At 43.3% G+C, this 20592-nt stretch overlaps 1 protein-coding gene across 1 annotated transcript in view; it reads right to left on the reverse strand.

The window, feature by feature from the left end:
• Positions 1 to 20592, reverse strand: part of LOC124777165 (SET domain-containing protein SmydA-8) — a 240848-nt gene that overhangs the window by 68721 nt on the left and 151535 nt on the right. The window contains exon 5 of the mRNA XM_047252472.1: positions 6719 to 6945. Within this exon, the coding sequence (XP_047108428.1) occupies positions 6719 to 6945 (227 nt within the window). The remainder of the gene's footprint in view (positions 1 to 6718; positions 6946 to 20592) is intronic.

Here is a 20592-nt window from a genome sequence, read left to right on the forward strand (position 1 = left end):
GTTCATTCATCTTCGGAATCAAATCAGAGTCACAAGGATTAAGTCCGGGGAGTACGGTGGATGGCGCAGTACTTCCCAGTCCCATCGACCGAACAGAGCAGCCACAGCTTGCGCTGTATCCGACCGCGTATTGTCGTGCAAAATGATGGGTGGGTTGCGCAGAAAGTGTCGCCGGTTCTTTCGCAAAGCTGATCGCAGGTGACGCTCCAAAAACGAGCAGTAATACTGTGCATTGACCGTCTGCCGTGGAGGAACGTAATACGTTAGGATAACACCATCACAGTCGTACATGAGAATCACCATAACTTTAGACCGCTCCATTCGCACCATCAACAGAACAGGCTCTGCTAACGGTATACTACGCCTTCCACGTCGCTTGCAACGGTTTCTACACAACCCTGGTGACTACTTTGAAGGATAGTAGCAGGTGCAAACATGTAACTCTTTTGTATCGGTTGTGAGTAAATAGTTGCCACTATTTAAGTTCCAACCCTCGTACACACACACACACACACACACACACATACACCACTTCTCTCTCTGTCTCTCTCTCCTTCTCTCTCTCTCTTTCACAAACATGAATACAAAAATATACTTAAAACACCACCTTCGAGACCGCGGTAGTACTCACAGTACACACGAAAAACAAGTGCAACAAAAATACAGGGCAGAATGCAAAATACGTCAATCCACGTGAAGAGAAGTACGAAGAATCGCAAATGCAATAAAAGAAAAAAGCTTCCTGAGAGCTGTAAAATATGGAAAGACATAAAAAGAAGTAATAAAAGTCTTCAGTACATGAGCAAAGAACTGTTTTTAATGTATGAGAGTCAAAATGTGGAAACTATTATACATGCTGTATTTACAGTACCACCGCTGATGATTCTTGTCAATAAAACCTAAATGTGTCTTGTGTAACTCTCTTAAATTATAGCACGCGTACGGCAGGAAACATCAGACGATATTCATTGAGTGTATTTGGTATACTGAAGAAGATCAACGCTCCATAACTGAAACCATCAAGCTTGTGCACCGTACAGTGCACCTTTTCGTTAAGACATTTGAATACGATCATTGTTGTGCCCCATCCATATACTGCTCATTGCTGAGCAGATAGGTCTACATCAACGACATGCGTGTTCCGGCAAGGTGTTGATGAAAATCTGTGCTCTCATATATTTTATGTTGCCTTGTACAGTAGGTCGTTCGTGGAGAAGGTTCCATTGGCGAGTTTTGACAATACATGTACAGAGACCGATTTTATGTAAACGTCACGAGAATGTTGTTTATTTCAACTAGAAGTATTTGCCTTTTGTAACTGCCTCTGTACTGTATAGGAGCAGTGAAAGGATGTTATAAAGATAAACAAAATTTTGAGGAAAACGGCTGGCGCGTGGAAAGTTCGGTCATTGATTAGTTTTTTGTGCAAACATGACAGACGCGTTAGTTTGACTTCAAATTTACAGGAAAGATAATTAATAGAACGGTAAGTGGGCGCCTACCACGATTTGACTGAAATAAAAAAACGCGGCCAATTCTTCCTGGAAAAAAATCATCATGGGTGATGGGTGACGAGATGTGGTGTTGCCAAGACGCACCTACCACAAAACGACAAAGTGCTCAACTGGTCTCTGATGGAACGCGTAGGCCGAGGAAGGTGCGAATGTGACGCACGAGTTGAACAACATCCCACAGAAGGACTTTTCTGACAGTTTCACACGGTTGTATGGATGTTCTGTGCTTTGTACTCAAGTGATGGGGGCATTAAAATCGTCATATTCACTTTTCTCTACTTTTTATTAGACCAGTCTTGCTACTTTTTGGACCGACGCAGTATTATTCGGCTTCGGGACTTAAATATGAATTTGGCCTAATAGATCCATTTATCTGACACCTATACAGAATCACTGTTGCCAGATGAGGAAGTGACTTCTACCAACTTCAGACGTGTGGCATCTGAACCGATATTGCAGTACCTGTGGCAGGGAGGAAGGAAGATTAGGTTTAACGTCCCGTCGACATCGAGGTCATTAGAGACGGGGCACAAGCTCGGATTGTGGCATGGATGGGGACGGAAATTGGCTGTGCTCCTTCAGAAGGACCATCCCGGCATCTGGGTGGAGCAATTTAGAGAAATCAGTATTGTACAAATCAGTATTGTACAAAATACATTATATTACAATCGTCTCAAGGAAGGAAGCAGTTTTTACACAGATTTAGACGCACCCAATGACAGCCGCACACATAATACGATAAAAATCCAGATGATAATCGTCTCTTCACCTAGCCAACTCAATCAGGTCTGATGAGGTACAGTGGATGGACGTGGTAACGGTCCTTCTCAGTTCTGGCAGCGTCTCTGGAAAGAGGAGGCCGTAACAACAAGCATGCTTCATCTCTTTATACTGATTCGGTTTGCCAATCCATCAAGTTGCTCAGTAATGACTGCAAAATTCTTGTAAATGCCTACCTCTTTTGGAACCATTAAACTCTATCTTTTACATCAGCTGTGTGTAAGTTGCAAATAACCTTTCGCTCCCTGCATTTAATCCCTACTACCTCAAGAATTTCAAAGAGTTTTTCCAATTAACATTGTCAGAGGTTTTCTACAAATCTATAAATGATATAAACGCAGGATTTTCCCTTTTTTCAACCTATCTTCTAAGATAAGTCGTAGCATCAGTATTGCCTCGCGCATTCCTATATTTCTCCGAAACAAACGGATCTTCCCCGAGGTCGATTTCTTCCAGTTTTTCCAGTCATCTGTAAAGAGAATTCGCGTCAATAATTTGCAACCGTGACTTATTACACTCATGTTTGGTAGTATTCGTACCTGCAGCACCTCCCCTCTGTGGAATTGCAATTTTACATTGTTCTTGAAGTCTGAGGGTACGTCATCTGTCATCTGTCATCTGTCTGATATATCATGTACAGTAGATGTAATAGTTTTGCCAAGGTTCTCAATAATTCCATCGCGAAGGACTCTTTTTCACTTAAGTCTTTCAGTGCTCTGTTAAATCCTTTTATATTTTCCCTAGTCATGCATGCTTCCACGCCCTCGAATTTGTCTTCTAGCCATTCCTACTTTGGTGTCTTGCACTTTCTATCAGTCTCATTTTTTGACGTTTGTATTCCTTTTCACCTGCTTCATTTGCTGCGTTTTTATATTTTCTCCAAATTATCACCTATGATACCGAAGGAGTTCTATTAGGCATCATCTCTCTACCAATTTGAACCTCCGTTACCTTCACGATTCCATCTCTCAAAGGCATCCATTCATCTTATGCTGTATTCCTTCCCCCTGTTTCAGTCAATCGTTGCCTAATGCTACCTCTGAAACTCTAAACAATCTCTGGTTCTTACAACTTATCCGCGCACCATCTTCTTAATGCTCTATCTTTCTGCAGTCTCTCCAGTTTTAATCTGCAGTTTATAGGTAATAAATTATGGCCAGTGTCCACATGTGCTCCTGGAAATGTCTTTTGGCTTAAAATATGGTTTCGGAATCTCTGGCTTACATTATGTAATCTGTTTAAAACCATCCTGGGGCTCGAGATCTCTTCCACGCATGCACCCTTCTTTCATGATTTTTAAGTCAAATATAAACGATTATTAAACCGTGTTCTGTACAATTCTGCCAGGCGGCTTCCTTTTTAATTCTTTTCCCGCAGTCCACGTTCTCCTACTACTTTTCCTTCTCTTCCTTTTCCTACTATCTAATTCCAATCCCTCTTACAATCAGCTTTTCATTTCTCTTAACTATCTTAATGATTTCTTTTATCTCATTATACATTTTTTAAATTTCTTCATCAACTACGGCGCTACGTGGCACGTAAACTTGTACTATTATGTTGGTTTTTAGCTTCGCGTCTGTCTTGGCTACGATAATGAGTTTACTTTGCTGTCCACAGAAGCTTAGCCATGTTCCTGTTTTCTTATTCATTAGTGGACCTACTCTTGCATTACCCCTATTTAATTTTATATTTACAAGCCTGTAGTGACCTGACCTGAAGTTTCCATCACTGCACGTCAGTAACTCCCATTACGTCTAACTTCAACCTATCCCTATCCGTGTTTAAATTCCCTAGCGTATCTACTCGATTAAGGGATTTAAAATTCGAACTTCCGACCCGCAGAATGCCAGTTGCTTTTTCTGACTGAGACTTCCTCTTGAGTAGCCCGCTCCCGGAGGTCCGATTGGAGGAGTATTTTACTTCCGGAATATTTTACCTAAGAGGATGTCGTGATCATTTAACTATACTGTAGAGCTGCATGCCCTAGACGATGCAAACTCTATAATAGATCCCTTGTTGACTTTTCACACACAATTTGACAAACCGCAGACCACGTTGCATGATCAATAATTCATCATCACTCTGTTAACTATAATCAGTTTTCTGCAAGGCTCTACAGAGATATGTTAATATGCGTATGGCAAAGATCCGGCTGTATAGTTGATATTTCTGATGCATCTTTGGTCATGTGATCGCTGTGGCTCTTAGTATTGGACTATTTCACTACGGGTACTCCGAAAATGACGTAGCACGTCCACATGTACCATAGTTAAGTGTGCATTCTATTCCACTTCACTGTGTTTTAATCACTAAATTGAAACTACAAATTATTCGATGAATAAAGGAGGATCTACCACAACACAGCGACCTCTGTTCTGAGAAATACTTCTTTGAAGTATAGCATGTGTTAACAAACAAGATGAAGAAAAACAACCGAATAATAAGGTCAGAAAACGCAGTGTTGTGGAACTACATGAAACAACAACCAGTCAGCGACGAGAGAGCGCAAGTTCGTGTGTTTAAAATGCATAACTCCAGCTAGCAACTGTTATGGTAAATAATGTAGTTACTAATTATGTTAGCCGAAGCCAACTGTTCCAGATGATAAGTCGAAGCCAAGAAAACTTTATCTGCTATCGACGGCTGTCTGCGTTGGTCGCGAATTTTCTGTGATGTTGACGATGAGTCCGGTACGGTACAGCTGACGGGAACACCTGTAGTGGAGCACAACAATTGTTGCACAATAGTGCAGCTACTTATTCGGATAAAACCACATTGCTAACACACATCCAAATACGTTCGCTTTCTGGACAAGCTGAGCTCGTCGCTGACTGGCTGTCGTTTTATGGCCGCAGATCCACAGCGGTGCGTTTTCGTCCTATGTTCATGTGGAAAATTTTGCTCTATTAGACGTCCTCTATTGTACTCTGATCTTGTTATCAGTTTGCTTTTATCCGCCGTGTGTACTATTTCAGCCATATGTTTAGCTTTTTGCCAAATACATACATATTTACGACTTCTGTGAGTCCACTGATTATAATTCTGTGTTGCACAGCTGTGTGTGCTTTCGTTTCCGGCGCGTTGTCCTTCTCAAGTTTTAGACAGTGATTTTAAACAGCGGGCCGGAGTGGCCGAGCGGTTCTAGGCGCTACAGTCTGGAACCGAGCGACCGCTACGGTCGCAGGTTCGAATCCTCCCTCGGGCATGGATGTGTGTGATGTCCTTAGGTTAGTTTGGTTTAATTAGTTCTAAGTTCTAGGCGACTGATGACCTCAAAAGTTAAGTCGCATAGTGCTCAGAGCCATTTGAACCATTTTGATTTTAAACAAATACTGAGTTTTAGAAGTAAATAATTTTGGTAGGTAGTAGAATATGCTGCAACCTACAAAGAATAAATAGTCATTTTTACAGCAACGGTATTTACTGGCCATCAAATATTGTTGTATCTGGCCACATTTAAAGTCAACAAGAAGGTAAGGAAAGTAAAAGGAACTGACTCTCGAGGCTCCAGAAGCGCAATGTCTGTCGCAGAATGCGATCAGTCGGCAGCTCATGGTCTAGTGGCTAGCATTGCTTTCTCTGGAACATGGGGTCCCGGGTTCGATTCCGTGTCCGTTCGGGGCTTTTCTCCGCCCGGGGACTGGATGTTTGTGTTGTCCTCATCATCTCATCATCATCTGGGAAGTGACGATATTGGAACTGGAAAGACTGGGAATTTGTATGGTGCCATGATGTTGAGTGCCCCACAAGCCATAATCATCATCATCATCAGGATGCAATCAGTGAAACTTGATGGTAACGTGGCTAAGTTCAGAGCTTTCCACACGACACAGGTCACGGTAGCACAGGTATCATGAGGGGTTGTTTCAGAGTTTATCGTCTCTCGACGAGTATTATTGACAGAGTCATTCTTCTGTGGTGCTACAGCACAGGGAGACGACGAATCCGACAGTCTAGTGGAGTGGAGCGATGTCGTACTCATGAGCCCAGAGGCAGTGGCAATGAGAAGACGGTGGTTGGAGACATTATGCTTCAGGTGGCTGCGCGAAGAAACTTAGTTCCACCTGCCTTGCGGCAGATTCGTAGTTCTACAGGCGGTCGACTTGCATGTGGCAGAGGTGCTTAACTGCTACAGTGTCTGCCACTGTTGCATTTTCGTCTATTGATGACAAAGATAGATATTACATTTTTTTCGGTTTTGACAATTTGCGCCACGGTACTTACGTTGTGAGAACGCAAGTTTAGTTTTACCTCCATTACACGGGTATCAGTGCATAGAGATTTCTTGTAGTTAAAAGAGTATTGAGAGGGAGATTTCCGATCAAAACACAGCAAACAATGCAAGTTACGGGGGTGGTGCGACAGGTTATTTATGTGAGGTTTTGGTGTGAATGGTGCAGCAGCTTGCAAGGGCGGGTACTCACCGAGAGGATCGGCGGAGAGCAGCACACCGTTGTCGCACTTGCTGCACTTGAGCGTGCTGAGGTTGGTGCCCAGCTCGGTGGGGTCCTTGCAGCGCTCGCAGCAGCACTCGAAGAACTTGCCGCGCGACAGCATCTCTCGCCGCACCATCGTGGGGTCCAGCGAGTGCGTGTACGACGTGAACAGCTCGCCGCCCGCCGGCACGCGCACCGTCACGTGCAGCTTCAGCCTGCCGCAGCACCAACACCGTCTCCACCAGGTGTCTCGCCAGCACCGCACTTATCTCCTACTTCCTTTATACACTATTCCCTCATCACTTTACACACATCGATCAAACCCAAATTACAAATTACTCGCGAATATCTCAAACGAACCAAAACATAAAAGCAAGTGTTGCCTTCATCTTTGCTCTAATACACTGACTGCCGTAGTCTACTTTCACACACACACATACACACACACACACACACACACACACACACACACACACACACGCACATGCAAATGTAGACGCAAACATACATACGCACGAAACTTTAATTTTTGTGTGGGATACTTTGCCCCAGAAAAAAACTTAAAATAACTTCAATCCCTTAATTCTGGAAAAACCGTAGTTTTTGGGCGGCTTATGTACTGGTGTAAGTTACCGCCAACACACTGATCGGCAACGATGAAGCACGAAGATCGATACTAGGTGCTGGATAGAGCGCACCTATCAAGAAAGAGACCAGAGACACACCGACAAGCATCACACCGCCAAAGCCCTCTCGACAGCAAGCATTTACGCCTCTGAAACCGACTGCAGGGCGTGACTAACTCACACTCCAGTTTGCGTCTGTCAGTCCACTAGCAGAGTGGATCACAGGCTAGGTAGTACTTACACTCCTGGAAATTGAAATAAGAACACCGTGAATTCATTGTCCCAGGAAGAGGAAACTTTATTGACACATTCCTGGGGTCAGATACATCACATGATCACACTGACAGAACCACAGGCACATAGACACAGGCAACAGAGCATGCACAATGTCGGCCTTAGTACAGTGTATATCCACCTTTCGCAGCAATGCAGGCTGCTATTCTCCCATGGAGACGATCGTAGAGATGCTGGATGTAGTCCTGTGGAACGGCTTGTCATGCCATTTCCACCTGGCGCCTCAGTTGGACCAGCGTTCGTGCTGGACGTGCAGACCGCGTGAGACGACGCTTCATCCAGTCCCAAGCATGCTCAATGGGGGACAGATCCGGAGATCTTGCTGGCCAGGGTAGTTGACTTACACCTTCTAGAGCACGTTGGGTGGCACGGGATACATGCGGACGTGCATTGTCCTGTTGGAACAGCAAGTTCCCTTGCCGGTCTAGGAATGGTAGAACGATGGGTTCGATGACGGTTTGGATGTACCGTGCACTATTCAGTGTCCCCTCGGCGATCACCAGTGGTGTACGGCCAGTGTAGGAGATCGCTCCCCACACCATGATGCCGGGTGTTGGCCCTGTGTGCCTCGGTCGTATGCAGTCCTGATTGTGGCGCTCACCTGCACGGCGCCAAACACGCATACGACCATCATTGGCACCAAGGCAGAAGCGACTCTCATCGCTGAAGACGACACGTCTCCATTCGTCCCTCCATTCACGCCTGTCGCGACACCACTGGAGGCGGGCTGCACGATGTTGGGGCGTGAGCGGAAGACGGCCTAACGGTGTGCGGGACCGTAGCCCAGCTTCATGGAGACGGTTGCGAATGGTCCTCGCCGATACCCCAGGAGCAATAGTGTCCCTAATTTGCTGGGAAGTGGCGGTGCGGTCCCCTACGGCACTGTGTAGGATCCTACGGTCTTGGCGTGCATCCGTGCATCGCTGCGGTCCGGTCCCAGGTCGACGGGCACGTGCACCTTCCGCCGACCACTGGCGACAACATCGATGTACTGTGGAGACCTCACGCCCCACGTGTTGAGCAATTCGGCGGTACGTCCACCCGGCCTCCCGCATGCCCACTATACGCCCTCGCTCAAAGTCCGTCAGCTGCACATACGGTTCACGTCCACGCTGTCGCGGCATGCTACCAGTGTTAAAGACTGCGATGGAGCTCCGTATGCCACGGCAAACTGGCTGACACTGACGGCGGCGGTGCACAAATGCTGCGCAGCTAGCGCCATTCGACGGCCAACACCGCGGTTCCTGGTGTGTCCGCTGTGCCGTGCGTGTGATCATTGCTTGTACAGCCCTCTCGCAGTGTCCGGAGCAAGTATGGTGGGTCTGACACACCGGTGTCAATGTGTTCTTTTTTCCATTTCCAGGAGTGTATATACCAGAATTGTGACTATAGCAAGATTACCGATATTGTGTGCAACAGGACTGTTACTGAGGAGCTTGTACCACAACTCATGGATTCTATTCAAGTTAAGTAGCAGCTGCCTGTTCATGTAAATAAAGACCACGTTAATCCACGTGTGCATTTGTGTTGAAGAAAGAAGATACTGGTCACCAATAGCAACATGCTCTCCCTCGATTTCTACAATACAACACTCTACAGTGACGTTGAGTATACAACAGTGGCGACGAGGATACCACAGTTCCCCTTGTTTACCAGGTGAATACTGGGCTTGCAAATCTCTTCCCAAATATTCCCATTTGGGAAGCCCATACCCCACTCCCAGCCTAATGGGACGATTGGCTGAAAAGAACAAAGTTGTACAGCAACCCACTCAACATCGTTGAGTAAGGAATGTTCTTGTTGTTGTGGTCTTCAGTCCTGAGACTGGTTTGATGCAGCTCTCCACGCTACTCTATCCTGAGCAAGCTTCTTCATCTCCCAGTACGTACTGCAGCCTACATCCTTCTGTATCTGCTTAGTGTATTCATCTCTTGGTCTCCCTCCACGATTTTTACCCTCCACGCTGCCCTCCAAAGCTAAATTGGTGATCCCTTGATGCCTCAGAAAATGTCCTACCAACCGATCCCTTCTTCTAGTCAAGTTGTGCCACAAACTCCTCTTCTCCCCAATTCTATTAAGTATCTCCTCATTAGTTATGTGATCTACCCACCTTATCTTCAGCATTCCTCTATAGCACCACGTTTCGAAAGCTTCTATTCTCTTCTTGTCTAAACTATTTATCGTTCATGTTTCACTTCCATACATGACTACACTCCATACAAATACTTTCAGAAACGAATTCCTGACACTTAAATCTATACTCGATGTTAACAAATTTCTCTTCTTCAGAAACGTTTTACTTGCCATTGCCAGTCTACATTTTATATCCTCTCTACTTCGACCACCATCACTTATTTTGCTCCCCAAATAGCAAAACTCATTTACTACTTTAAGTGTCTCATTTCCTAACCTAATTCCCGCATCATCACCCGACTTAATTCGACTACATTCCGTTATCCTCGTTTTGCTTTTGTTGATGTTCATCTTATACCCTCCTTTCAAGACACTATCCATTCCGTTCAACTGCTCTTCCAAGTCCTTTGCTGTCTCTGACAGAATTACAATGTCATCGGCGAACCTCAAAGTTTTTATTTCTTCTCCATGGATTTTAATACCCACTCCGAACTTTTCTTTTGTTTCCTTTACTGCTTGCTCAATATACAGATTGAATAACATCGGGGAGAGGCTACAATCCTGTCTCACTCCCTTCCCAACCGCTGCTTCCCTTTCATGTCCCTCGACTCTTATAACTGCCATCTGCTTTCTGTACAAATTGTAAATAGCCTTTCGCTCCCTGTATTTTACTCCTGCCACCTTCAGAATTTTAAAGAGAGTATTCCAGTCAACATTGTCAAAAGCTTTCTCTAAGTCTACAAATGCTAGATACGTAGGTTTGCCTTTTCTTAATCTAGCTTCTAAAATAAGTCGTAGGGTCAGTATTGCCTCACGTGTCCCCATATTTCTACGGAATCCAAACTGATCTTCCCCAAGGTCGGCTTCTACCAATTTTTCCATTCGTCTGTAAAGAATTTGCATTAGTATTTTGCAGCCGTGACTTATTAAACTGATAGTTCGGTTATTTTCACATTTGTCAACGCCTGCTTTCTTTGGGATTGGAATTATTATATTCTTCTTGAAGTCTGAGGGTATTTCACCTGTCTCATACATTTTGCTCATCAGATGGTAGTGTTTCGTCAGGACTGGCTCTCCCAAGGCTGTCAGTAGTTCTAATGGAATGTTGTCTACTCCCGGGGCCTTGTTTCGAGTCAGGTCTTTCAGTGCTCTGTCAAACCCTTCACGCAGTATCATATCTCCCATTTCATCTTCATCTACATCCTCTTCCATTTCCATAATATTGTCCTCAAGTACATCGCCCTTGTATAGACCCTCTATATACTCCTTCCACCTTTCTGCTTTCCCTTCTTTGCTTAGAACTGGGTTTCCATCTGAGCTCTTGATATTCATACAAGTCGTTCTCTTTTCTCCAAAGGTCTCTTAAATTTTCCTGTAGGCAGTATCTATCATACCTCTAGTGAGATAAGCCTCTATACCCTTACATTTGTCCTCTAGCCATGCCTGCTTAGCCATTTTGCACTTCCTGTCGATCACCTTTTTGAGACGTTTGTATTTCTCTTTGCCTGCTTCATTTACTGCATTTTTATATTTTCTCCTTTAGTCAATTAAATTCAGTATTTCTTCTGTCAACCAAGGATTTCTATTAGCCCTCGTCTTTTTACCTACTTGATCCTCTGCTGCCTTCACTACTTCATCCCTCAAAGCTACCCATTCTTCCTCTACCATATTTCTTTCCCTTATTCTTGTCAATCGTTCCCTAATGCTCTCCCTGAAGCTCTCTACAACCTCTGGTGTAGTCAGTTTATCCAAGTCCCATCTCCTTAAATTCCCACCTTTTTGCAATTTCTTCAGTTTTAATCTACAGTTCATAACCAATAGATTGTGGTCAGAGTCCACATCTGCCCCTGGAAATGTCTTACAATTTAAATACTGGTTCCTAAATCTCTGTCTTACCATTATATAATCTATCTGATACCTTTTAGTATCTCCAGGGTTCTTCCACGTATACAACCTTCTTTGATGATTCTTAAACCAAGTGTTAGCTATGATTAAGTTATGCTCTGTGCAAAATTCTACCAGGCGGCTTCCTCTTTCATTTCTTACCCCCAATCCATATTCACCTACTACGTTTCCTTCTCTCCCTTTTCCTACTACCGAATTCCAGTCACCCATGACTATTTAATTTTCGTCTCCCTTCACTATCTGAATAATTTCTTTTATTTCATCATACATTTCTTCAATTTCTTCGTCATCTGCAGAGCTAGTTGGCACATAGACTTGTACTACTATCGTGTCTATCTTGGCCACAACAATGCGTTCGCTGTGCTGTTTGTAGTAGCTTACCCGCACTCCTATTGTTTTATTCATTATTAAACCTACTCCATTACCCCTATTTGATTTTGTATTTATAACCCTGTATTCACCTGACCAAAAGTCTTGTTCCTCCTGCCACCGAACTTCACTAATTCCCACTATATCCAACTTTAACCTATCCATTTCCCTTTCTAAATTTTCTAACCTACCTGCCCGATTAAGGGATCTGACATTCCACGCTTCGATCCGTAGAACGCCAGTTTTCTTTCTCCTGATAACGACGTCCTCCTGAGTAGTCCCCGCCCGGAGATCCGAATGTGGGACTATTTTACCTCCGGAATATTTTACCCAAGAGGACGACATCATCATTTAATCATACAGTAAAGCTGCATGCCCTCGGGAAAAATTACGGCCGTAGTTTCCCCTTGCTTTCAGCCGTTCGCAGTACCAGCACAGCAAGGCCGTTTTGGTTAGTGTTGCAAGGCCAGATCAGTCAATCATCCAGACTGTTGCCCCTGCAACTACTGAAAAGGCTGCTGCCCCTCTTCAGGAACCACACGTTTGTCTGGCCTCTCAACAGATACCCCTCCGTTGTGGTTGCAACTACGGTACGGCCATCTGTATCGCTGAGGCACGCAAGCCTCCCCACCAACGGCAAGGTCTATGGTTCATGGGGGGAAGAGTAAGGAATGATAGGTGAAAAAATAAGATAGAGGCTCCAATACTGCATCAACCATTCAGCCTTTTTGTTACCTGTAAACACAGCCGCACCTAATTCTGAATGATAGTTATTTGGGGACGAATATGGAGACAGCGGGAGAAGTAGTAACCTGACCAATACATTTCCTTCATGCGTTACTGGATGTTATTATTTAAGCGACATTTCACGAGTCGCGTTATACTCTTAATTATTAGCCCTATTTATTATGCGTTCCTGGACGGACTCCCATTTTCAGTTGTCGACATGTATGCCAATAACAATTTCGACCAAAACCTCACAGTTATAGTGAAATCTTGTTAAAAGTACTTGATATCTCTGGTACATCAATTCTTAAACTAATGATAGGGGTGGGATTTTCTTATCACGAGGTGGCAAGATTACCACATAGAACGTTGTGCCAAAGCATTTTCCGATGTGACAACACTGTCGAGAAGCTGTAGCAGTGCAAGACGTTCGGGTGTGGCGCTACTCCGCTTAAACTAACGTTAATTTACTCAAACTAAAGGGCAATGTAATGAATTAGCGGTGTGATATAAACATAAGCACATTGGAGTGAAATGTTCAATGCGAGATGAATTTCATAATTTCGACAACGAAACTCTGTCTCGGAATCTCGCAGAAAGCCTAAAGAGATTCTGGTCATACATAAAGCACACCAGAGGCAAGACGCAATCAATACCTTTACTGCGCGATAACAACGGTGAAGTCACTGATGACAGTGCCACTAAAGCAGAATTATTAAACACTATTTTCCGAAACTCCTTCACCAAAGAGGACGAAGTAAATATTCCTGAATTCCAATCAAGAACAACTGCCAAGATGAGAAACATAGAAGTAGATATCCTCGGTGAAGCAAAGCAGCTTAAATCAATTAATAAAGGCAAGGCCTCCGGTCCAGATAGTATACTAGTCAGGTTCCTCTCAGAGTACGTCTATAAAATAGCTCCATATGTAGCAATTATATACAACCAATCGCTCACAGAAAGATCCGTACCTAAAGACTGGAAAATTGCTCAAGTCACACCAATAACCAAAAAGGGAAATAGGAGTAATCCGCTGAATTACACGCTCATATCACTAACGTCGATTTGCAGTAGGGTTTTGGAACGTATACTGTGATAGAACATTATGAATTACCTTGAAGAAAACGATTTATTGACACATAGTCAACACGGATTCAGAAAATATCGTTCTTGTGAAACACAACTAGCTCTTTATACTCATGAAGTAATGAGTGCTATCGACAAAGGATGTCAAATTGATTCCATATTTCCAGATGGCTTTCGACACCGTTCCTCACAAGCGTCTTCTAACCAAACTGCGTGGCTATGGAACATCGCCTCAGTTGTTCGACTGGATTCGTGATAGACAATAGACGGAAAGTCATCGAGTAAAACATAAGTAATATCCAGCGTTCCCCAACGAAGTGTTATAGGCCCTCTATTGTTCCTTATCTATATTAACGACATAGGAGACAATCTGATTTGCCCTCTTAGATTTTTACAGATGATGGTGTCATTTACCGTCTTGTAAAGTCATCAGATGACCAAAGCGAACTGCAAAACGATTTAGGTCAGACATCTGTATGGTGCGAAAAGTGGCAATTTATCCTGAATTAACAAAAGTGTGATGTTATTCACATGAGTACTAAAAGAAATCCGCTAAATTACGATTACACGATAAGTCACACAAATATGACTGTAAATTCAACTAAATACTTAAGGATTACAATTATAAATAACCTAAATTGGAACGATCACATAGACAATGTTGTGGGTAGAGCAAACCAAAGATTGCTGTTCATTGGCAGAACACTTAGAAGATGCAACAGGTCTACTAAAGAAACCGCTTACACCACGATTGTCCGCTCTATTCTGGAGTATTGCTGTGCGGCGTGGGATCCGTATCAGGTGGGACTGACGGATGACATCGAAAAAGTTCAAAGAAGGGCAGCTCGTTTTGTATTATCGCGAAATAGGGGAGATAGTGCCTTAGACATGATACGTGAATTGGAGTGGGAATCAGTAAAACAAAAGAGACAAAAGAGTTTATCGTTGCGACGGAATCGTCTCATGAAATTTCAGTTTTCTCCTCCGATTGGGAAAAATTTCGTTGGTACCCACCTACATAGGAAGAAGTGAGAATCACGATAAAATAAGAGAAATCAGGGCTCGCAGGAAAAATTTAAGTGCTCTTTTTTCCCGCGTGCCATTCGAGAGTGGAACGGTAGAGACAGTTTGAAGGTGATTCATTGAACCCTCTGCCACGCCCTTTATTTAAAATAGCAGAGTAATCACTTAGATGCAAATGTAGAATGCTACTACTTCCTACAGCTATGAACCTCATTTGTAATGGAAAGAGTGAAACAGTTGATTAGGACTACTCTTGAGGCGTGTATTATTTTACTCAATATTTTATATTAGATAACTTCTAACCTGTCATCCTCATTTTCAATAGCACTGCAAATGCAACGATCATAAGAGTTTTCAGTGTATTAAGCACATTTTGCGAGTCACAATCGGCAATAGCGTTTAACATCTTTTTCATGCAGGTACGAAATAATTAAAAAAACGCCTTATTATAGTTAAGTGACACGAGTATAATTAAATTGAAGTTTGATTAACTGTCACACTCTGATCAGAATGTCAGGATGAAACCGGAAAAAAACTGAATACACACCATTTCTGAAAATCCCGCTAATGATATACCCATCGTCTTTGCTGTATATATACTGCACAAAATTTTTCCAGACGAAGAGTGTAAAACCAAAGTTTTTCTTATATCTTCCCGAATGTAAAATGCTCTCTTCTTGCGTTTGACGAGACATTTAATATGTTTGCCTGTAAAAACTTTATCATATTGTGTTATTAAACGCAGACATCTCTCATTAGTGTTAGTAGTATCTTGATTTTATCCTCTTTTTCTGATTCTATGCTGTAATCAGCTTTTTTCTTCTTTGGTGACAGGGCAGCTGGTGTGTTTAGTATTCGTTTGTGAGTTTAAAGAGCGTACCTTATATTATTTATTTGCGATACCTATTCACTTGAGGACGGAACATCATCAGAAATGTCTTTAATAAGAAGCAATGTACATACTGCAGTCAGTTTTAAGATATTCTTTTGTAGAAGTTTCAATTGCTCAGGCTGTGGATCTCGTAAATAATCGTCCTCTTTAAAATACAAGCTACAGAAAGTAGCATTTGTAATGTGATTGCCATCACTTATTCCGCAGAGTTGAACCCACCGAGCACATGTTTCTGGATCTTTGGGAAAACTGTGATAGGTAATACTACTACTTTTAATTTTCTTCTTATACAGTAGTTTTCACATAAAGCCATAGCATAAGTCAGCATTATCATTGTCATACAGAACAAACAAGCTCGATAGAACACAAAAATAACGAGCAGCAACCCAAGAGCCCCCGCGAACTAAACAGCGCTTCTCGACAGTGACGCAGCTGGCAGAACGGAGAAAAATCCCGGTTTGCGCACGGTCGTTGCCCTCTGCCCACGCTCACCCTCCCTGACGAAGTAATAAGATGCACGACAAAGATAATACACGCAACATGTAACAAAAAAGTCGTTCACCGGAAGGAAGGTGGAAGAACATCAGGTGTTAGCTTTGACCAAAGATAAACATAGACAGGGCATGTCTCCACTATCTCTGCAATACGAAGCTTTGAAACCAACCCCCCAGTCACGTGACAGGTGGAACAAAACGGAGTCTCTGTCATTAACTGCAGTGAGATGTGGACCTGACATAGTTTTTCTTTTTCAGGTGAAGTAAAGCGTACAACTGGAGTGACGCAACAACTGAGTGACGTACTGTGTTAATATTATGTTTGAAGCAGTACAGTTAACGAAATTCATGGCATCAGCGTAAATGCCGATATTATTCCGACGACTATTTTTTATTGGTCATTATACGCGAAACATTTAAATTATGGTGATTGATTAACAAAGGATTTTGGCGGTCAAAGCAAAAAAGATTCTAACAAAGAGTGAGATATTCTCGCTTTACGTTTATACTGCCAGAATTACTTTTTCTCCTCTTTGCTGTAATGTGCACCATCTGGGTCACCATCCACACTTAACTAGAAGAGAATGCCTGAGTGTGGTACGAAGCGTATCGCTAACTGACGATTCCTAAGAAATGTTTGTTAAAGTGTGAAAAAACAAAAATGGCATCCGATTTTAGACATAACGTTCAGTTTTCCCATAAAAATACGTTTGCTTTTACGAGTTTTAAGAAAGCCGGTGTGGATATTGAAACAATATTGAAACAAGAAGCAGAATTTATCACAAAACATTGATTAATCAGAAAAATATCACGAGTCAGATAATATTAACATTTTGCTTCCTAAAAACCTTTGTCATATCAAGGGCAATGCAGACAAAATGCATCGCACATTTCACTGTCCGATTAAGGTAACAATTCTTTCGCATTTCAGTTAAATGACAGCTACCTCTTTTTTCCTCTAGAGGCTAAAGCCGGACGAAAATAAAATCTGGTGACACAGCATCTGGTTTTAGTTTTCTTCTGATATCAAAAGCCTTAGTATAAAAAAAATCCTTCGAAAATGTTGACACGTGTCGGTTTGTATGAACGCTTGCCATAAAAATTTTCCTCTTCCGTGTAACACGTTAACTTTTCTTCGTATTTCATCTGTGGGAAGGCATTCCTGGTATTACTTCATCTGTAGGAAACTATTTCTAGTATTCATGATTTCGTAAAAACGAGTTATTAACTTCGTATCTTTGACAGAGACAGAGTGAAAGAAAGACGGCAAGTGCTTTCATGAGACAGATACAGAAGGTAAAGCTGTCATCAACTTGAAGGTTGGTCTGAGCAGTTTCCTGCTGATATGCCATTGCGTTTATCTGACCTTTAAAGTGATTTACCTAGCCATTCATAGGTACTTTTCACACTGACAAATATGGCTTAAAAAAAGGCCGTTCGCAATTGCATGGTAACGATATTACTGCTTATCTTCAGTCTAACATCAAATAACTTGATTTAGAAGGGTGTCTTAGCAAACTTTACACATGGTGGTCAGAAACAGTCTGAAAAACTCGTAAGGATGTTGCAGGGTAGATTGTGCTGATACTTAACTATTAAGAAAAAAATTCGATACGTCACGGCGTTTTCGAGATAAGTAGCATTGAAGTTTGCCAATCAAGCCGTTGCGCGCGAAATTCAAGCGGCCCACCAGAGCCGGTGTTTTTCGTTTGTTGCCTAAAAACAAGAGAATGATAGAAAAATTGGACATGGGACAATAGTCAGGCTTGAACCCTGCCACTAATTGTATATGGCGGGTTTGAATTTGCGTGCGCAACGGTCTGATTGACTGACTAACTTCAAGCCGGCCGTGATGGCCGAGCGGTTCTAGGAGCTTCAGTCTGGAACCGCGCGACTGCTTCGGTCGCAGGTTCGAATCCTGCCTCGGGCATGGATGTGTGTGATGTCCTTAGGTTAGTTAGGTTTAAGTACTTATAAGTTCTAGGGGACAGATGACCTCAGCAGTTAAGTCGCATAGTGCTCAGAGCCATTTGACTAACTTCAATGATTATTAACTCGGAAACGGCGGAATGTATCGAATTTTTTTCCTTAATGACTATTTCCCAGCAAACCTAGCCTTCAACACCCTTACAAGCTTTTCGGACTGTTTCTGACCACCCTGTATGCATAACGAGAAATTACTTCCTTTCACAGATGTTTTCGTGCAATCAGGCACTGCACAACTGTTCACTATTACAAACAAATCATTTTGAATGAAAACACTGTGAGTGGTAGTCACACAGTTTTAAATATCACCTCGAAAAAATCAAACTGCAACGATGAAACATGACGACGGTGTTAGTCCTTCGCTATACATTCAGTCTTAATGTGACACTTCCATCTCAGTGATGGATGACTTGACGGGGACCTTGGTTGCAGGAGTTTGTATTTTGGCTAACCAGGGAGACTTAAACTCTTAAATCAAACCATTGTCATTCTCTAAATGACTGCCACGCAGTTATTTCCTTATCCGTGGCTGCCACGTCGGAGAAATACGGAGGTCGGGCAAATAAGTTCGAACAAGAAGCATGTGTGTGTCTGCGTCCTGTGCAGAACGAGCTGGGCCTTGCCATGGAGCAACACGTCCCTTCGGGCAGCTTTGGACAGCCTCTTGCAACTTCGTCAGGGATTTCGGTATTATGCTCCTGTCATGGTTCAGGAGATTTTGGTATTATGTTCCTGTATGACTTACCTCTTGCAAGAATGATCTGTTAGGACCACACCACCACATCTCTACATCTACATCTACATTTATACTCCGCAAGCCACCCAACGGTGTGTGGCGGAGGGCACTTTACGTGCCACTGTCATTACCTCAAGAAACACTCAGCACCACCTTGTCCAATGATGGCTGGTTCTCCGTCTTTTCGACGTCGGTCAACACTACATGCATTGCTCCTTTGTCTCGAGGTCACATCGATATACCCAGCATTCGTCGAGGGCGATCAGGCGGCTAAATAAGTTATGTGGATTGGTCTGACACAGCTGCAACATATTCGCTGCCGCGTCTGTTTGGCGGACCTTACTAATAGTTGTGACCAGTCGCGGAACCCAGTGGGCAACGACCTCTATCATGGTAAAATGTCGTGAAATAAGTGAAATCTGACGCGTGACGGATTTTCACTTTTTCATACGATGGTCTTGGAACCAGAGCCTTCACTTCTGTTGTGGTTTCCTGTTCATCGCAGAAAGATGATCTACCACTTCTTCTTTCGTCATTCAGCTTTGTTTCACTACACTGGAATCTTTTGCACCACCGAACCACTGTGTAATACTGGGTGCGGTTCCGGAACTTCCTTATATGAAACGCTCGCCATACAGCGGCCTTTACTGATTGTTGTGTGCCGTTGAGCGTTTTCGAAAGAGTGGGATCTAAGGTTAATTTATCAGAAAGCTTGCAGTGGACGAGAGAGGAGCGCGTGTTCGGCTTGGCGACGTACTTTTCCAATAGGAGTTCCGTCATCACAATGCAGGTTACATCCGCAAAACAGTTTAATATCACGCCTGCACGTCGTGTTCCTGATCGAACATCCATTGCTATGGGGTGGACACGTTTATGGATACTTGTAGAGCGCAGAAATAGAAACCAGGGCCTTCGAGAACCACCAGGACACCAGAGAACGTCGAGAAAGTAACGCAGGCGATTTTCAATTCGCCCAAGCGATTGCACGCATCCATGCACCTGCTCTTGCAATTTCTGATCGCACAGTAATATGAATTCTTAATGAATACTTGAAATGTCGTCCATACACACTGGCAGTGGGACACACGCTTAATCCACTCGCTTTTGTTTCACGAAAAAAATTGCACGTGGAGCCTTGATCGAAAAGTTGCGTCATGAGGCCATTGTGTTCTTCAGCGACGAGGCACATTTTCATTCATCTGACGGTGTGAATAAACGAAACCTGCTATATTGGATAACTTCATGAGCACCTCCTGCATACATAAGGTGTGACTGATGTTCATCATCCACTATTGCCGTCGGTTGGCTCGTGGTTGTTAGAAGAGAACGATAGGGTATTTACGGTCACTTCTGAGCGTTACGTCCACTTGACTAGGAGTTTTTTTCTTCCCGAACTTGAAGGAATGGGTGTGGGGGATATCTGGTTCCAACAAGACGGCGCCACGCCTCACACATTACGAGCGTCAGTGACCCTCTCGCGCGAAAGCGTGTCATCTGTTTGAGGGAAGATCTTCAGTGGCCAGGACACTCGCCAGATTTAGCCTCAACAATTTTTTATTGTGGGACTATCTTGATTCCAAGGTGCATACCAA

Source organism: Schistocerca piceifrons, chromosome 2 (genome assembly GCF_021461385.2).
Source record: "Schistocerca piceifrons isolate TAMUIC-IGC-003096 chromosome 2, iqSchPice1.1, whole genome shotgun sequence".
Classification (NCBI taxonomy): domain Eukaryota; kingdom Metazoa; phylum Arthropoda; class Insecta; order Orthoptera; family Acrididae; genus Schistocerca; species Schistocerca piceifrons.